Source organism: Lobosporangium transversale (genome assembly GCF_002105155.1).
Source record: "Lobosporangium transversale strain NRRL 3116 chromosome Unknown BCR41scaffold_4, whole genome shotgun sequence".
NCBI classification, from domain to species: domain Eukaryota; kingdom Fungi; phylum Mortierellomycota; class Mortierellomycetes; order Mortierellales; family Mortierellaceae; genus Lobosporangium; species Lobosporangium transversale.
The window spans coordinates 1,014,092-1,018,474 of NW_019028982.1; the positions used below are offsets into that span (position 1 = coordinate 1,014,092).

General features: G+C 42.6%; 1 protein-coding gene across 1 annotated transcript; it reads left to right on the forward strand.

Annotated features, from left to right (window-relative positions):
* Positions 1-1,484, forward strand: BCR41DRAFT_155528 (hypothetical protein). The gene is made up of 2 exons (XM_022019614.1): positions 1-1,241; positions 1,334-1,484. The coding sequence occupies exons 1-2, from the start codon at positions 167-169 to the stop codon at positions 1,363-1,365; spliced, it is 1,107 nt and encodes a 368-aa protein (XP_021885188.1). The 5' UTR covers positions 1-166; the 3' UTR covers positions 1,366-1,484.
* Positions 1,485-4,383: the final 2,899 nt, after the last annotated feature.

The window sequence follows — 4,383 nt, forward strand, 5'->3', positions numbered from 1 at the left end:
ACAAATTTGCAGAGCACTCGTCTCCAAGATAATGACTCTACGTCCATCTCTTACGCTGCTTCTCCCGTGAGGATGGATCACTCGCAAGACTCCTTGCACGGAGAGGATATGAATATGGATATTCCACTCGAAGAATCTGTGCCTGTCTCGGTTGATCGAAGGTGTGATGACCAGATCCTTAACGGATATCAATCAGAAGAGGAATGAACTCATCACCCGAAAGGCGTACCTCACGCGTCTGCTGGCACAGAATGGTGCGAACAAGTCTGAAGGAAACATTGAGGAAACCCTAGCTGTAGTTGTCAATGAAATTAAGGTGCTCGAGAAAAGAGCTGAGGATTCCCTAGAATCTTTACAAGACCTGGAATCACTTTCCACTCCTCTCCAGCTCAAAAAACCAAGGAATGATTCCATCCTCGTGGTACCGATCAGTATCCCGCAGGTCCACCTTAATGTCACAGATGCTATGCCTCGGTTCCATAGTACCTCCGATCCACGCAAGTTTTTAGATGAGGTTCGTCATGTTGTCTGTACGTACGTAGGTCGAGAGTCGTTCAAACGGTCCTGTGGTCGGTACTTGCTTTACCTGACGGTCAGCGAGTACCATCGCCAGTACCTCGAACAGGAACTGGAAAAACTTCCTGAAGATCAGAAAACCTGGGAGAAGTGTGAAGCGACCTTCCTGAAGATCGCTCTTACGGAACAAGAACGTATGTCACAGTTTAAGAAATTACTTGAAACTGGCAGAGGCACACGCGAGACTTATCATCAATTTGCCATGCGGGTGGACCGAGACGTACGGGTATACGGTATCAGCGACGATAGCGAGATGGTCACCTCCCTCCTGACGGCCACAGTAAAAACCTTCATGCTCGATCTTATGATCACCAGGCTACAAGTCCTGAAACAAGAACCGGTGCTCGCCTTCAAGTCGATCTCCGAGTTCACAAAGATTCCGGGAGGCCTTACTGGCCCCCACATCCCACAAGAGATTGTCCCCAGTGATAATCCTGCACCTCATCGCCGTGACACAGGCCCAATGCGCCGCGCACGAGCGTCTGATGAAAGATATAATCCTAAGGGCAAAGCCCACAATGAGGAGGCTAAATCAAAGTCCCTCTATGACTGCCAGCATTGTGGCAAAAATTTCTCCCATAATACGGATGGACACAAGCAATGTGCAAAATGCAATGCACGCGGACATCTGGCGTCCGAATGTACCAGACATAACAGTAGATCTGGTAAGAATCGTCCTAAATCAAATAATATCGTGTCACTGAATAAGCAAACAGTCTTTGATAACAATCTGTCAAACTCTACTGATAATACACAGGCTCCAACAAGTCTACCTCGGTTAATCGATAACTTAACTGAAGATCGTTCAATAGAAGATAGTAAAAACGCAAAGACTTCAATACATCCCAAAAATCTACTAGATCTATCTGATCATGCTCAAACATATCGGAATCCATCTCTCTTGAAACCACCATTGATGATCTTTGGCACCCAGCCTAGAATTTCTATGGAATCAATCAATCCTAAAACATTATTATGGCATGATCAATGTGTTACTGCTACTCTTGAATCTGAATTTATACACTCACCTTCTCATATAAAAGTTTCATCTTTATCTTCCTCGAATGTTATCCCTAACGATGATGCCCATACCTTAGCCAAGCTCCATCTCAATCAAGAGAAAGCTGACAAAAGGATCATAGTTCTTGTTACTTTCGAAGGGGAAAAATACGAAGCTTTGGTTGATACAGGCGCAAGTGTTACATGTGTCCGAAAAGATATTATTCTTAAACACAACAAAGAGATCTCCCCTGTTTCAAGTGTTACCACTCTGGCTGATGAAAGCTTAACTATTCCCCGTATAGGTGTGGTTGAAAATATAGAAGTCGTATACGGCAGTCGGATCGTGTCTGCGACGTTAGAAGTGATCAATCGATCATACCCCTTTATCATAGGGATGGATCTATTTTATCAACTTGGGTTTGGACTCTCAGGCTGCCATAATCCAGGGCAAGGTGCTAATCAGCTACCTGAACCTGAGGAAGACAAACGTCCTTCCCTCATTCCTGGCTCTGTACCGGAAGAAGAGCATACCGAAACATTTATTATTGAGAAAAAAGTCTTTATGAAAAAGATTTCACATGCTCGGATACCTAAACAAAGCCCATGCCCTGTACCTGAAATGAAAGTATTTCTTCCTATCCCAGAGGGTACTGTCCTCTATAGGCGTTCACGTCCCTTTGCCGAAAGACAAATGTCCATCCTGAATGAAGCTATCGATAAATGGCTGCAGGATGATGTCATTACGCTAGCCCCTGTGGGCAATGTCCATAGCAATACCCTTACGCTCACTGCGAAGAAGGATGAACATGGCAATAAAACATTATGGCGGGTTTGTCTTGATCCCCGACCACTGAATAAACACCTCCCAGATGATAGTTTTCCTTTACCCCTTATCAATGATATTATTATTCGTCTTGCTGGGCATGCAATTTTCACAACCATTGATCTGTCGCAAGCATATCATCGCATGCCTATTAATCAGGCAGATCAGCCCTTAACAGCATTTATGCACCAGGGTAAACAATATATGTTTAAGAAGGCACCTTTTGGCCTGAAACCATTGTCCAGTCTATTTCAACGAGGTCTCGCATCCTTGGTGATCTTCCTTTCGTTTACAACTTCATTGATGATATTGTTATTTTTTCAAAGAACAGAGAAGAACACGCCGAACATGTACGCACTGTGATTACTCGCCTCAACGATGCCAAGTTAATCATCAACAGTGGTAAATGTAATTTCCACAGTACGCAAATCTCATTGCTCGGCTTCATAATAGGCCTGCATGGTAAAAGCGTTGACCCCTCTAAATTCGCAAATATCGATGATTGGGAGCCTCCAACTACTGCCAAGCAAATTCAATCGTACTTAGGCACATTCGACTTTTTCCGCGAATATATACCACTCATTAGTGAAGTTGCTGCACCTTTGGATGCTCTGAGATGTCGAACAGATATTTCCACACTGAATGACGACCAATTACAATCTTTCAATGCCTTAAAGCGTCTGCTTACTCATGCACCTGTCTTATCCTTTCCCGACTTTAGTCTACCATTCTATGTGGCAACTGATGCGTCTGATGTCGGAATTGGTGCGGTATTATACCAACTGCCCCGTGGCATGTCTTACCCAAAAAATATAAATTATATTTCTTTCATGGCCAGATCGCTCCATCAAAGCGAACGAAAATACAGCGCAACGAAAAAAGAGTTGTTAGCCATCGTTTTTGCACTCAACAAATTTCACCATGATCCGTGTACAGGTCAAAGCAGTGCTCCTATTCGAACTGAAATTTTGTCATTTATGACGTTTCAGATTAAAAAAATAAATATCAATTGACAAAATTTCAGTTCGAATAGGAGCAACTGCTTTGACCTGTACACGGATCATGGTGCATTAATGTTTATTCACTCCCAACCTGATATGAATGCTATGATGCCTAACTGGCAGGACGTAATACTACGATATTCATTTACGGTGCATTACCGACCAGGGGTGCTCAATGTTTTACCTGACGCTTTATCACGTCTATTCCCAGCACGCATGACTTTAAGACAACAAGCATTAGATGTGCATAATGAACCAATGTTAGCATACATTCATGCTATTCAAGATTCTGACAATCTACGAGACATCGTGCCCGAAGGAAAACGGCAAGATATCTGAAAAATATTTGGATAGATAAGTAGTTATGGGGAACTAAAGTAAGTGAGAATAAGATGTCGGTCCATACACCACATCCATGGGGTATTTATTCATTTCCTGGTAGAGGGACTTGTACCAAGTAACTACATATCTATCTATAAAGCGACATGGGCTTATTCAGGAACCCTCATGTCAGTGTTTTATCGCGTCTTTATGTGACGCGTTAGAGTTATTGTACTGCTTGGAAATTTCCTACTGTGTTTTTTTATATTTTTCCTAGTTTTTAGCCGGGTCATTATTATTTTGCATATTGAAATATGCAACACTCGTGAGTGGATTGTCCCAGACTCAGCTGAGTTAAGACAGCATACACTTCATGCTTCTACGGTTACTTTCCTACGAGGACAAGGCTTTTTTGATTAGGTCTCTCACAAACGCATTGCCTCGTCGATTTAATTCCCTGATCGCGTACCTTAAAAGCTCAATCCGACTATAAACTCACTTTTCCCACACGAATAAAGAAAAGGGACAGGAATATATACTTTTGTATAGCTTACCTGCGTGTCCCTATTCAATCATTTCTTAAAAAATAGTTAAAAGGCCATTGTAAGGTGTTCTAGAATCTAATCTCCATTGAAAGAGCCTTTCAAATCCTTACTGCAA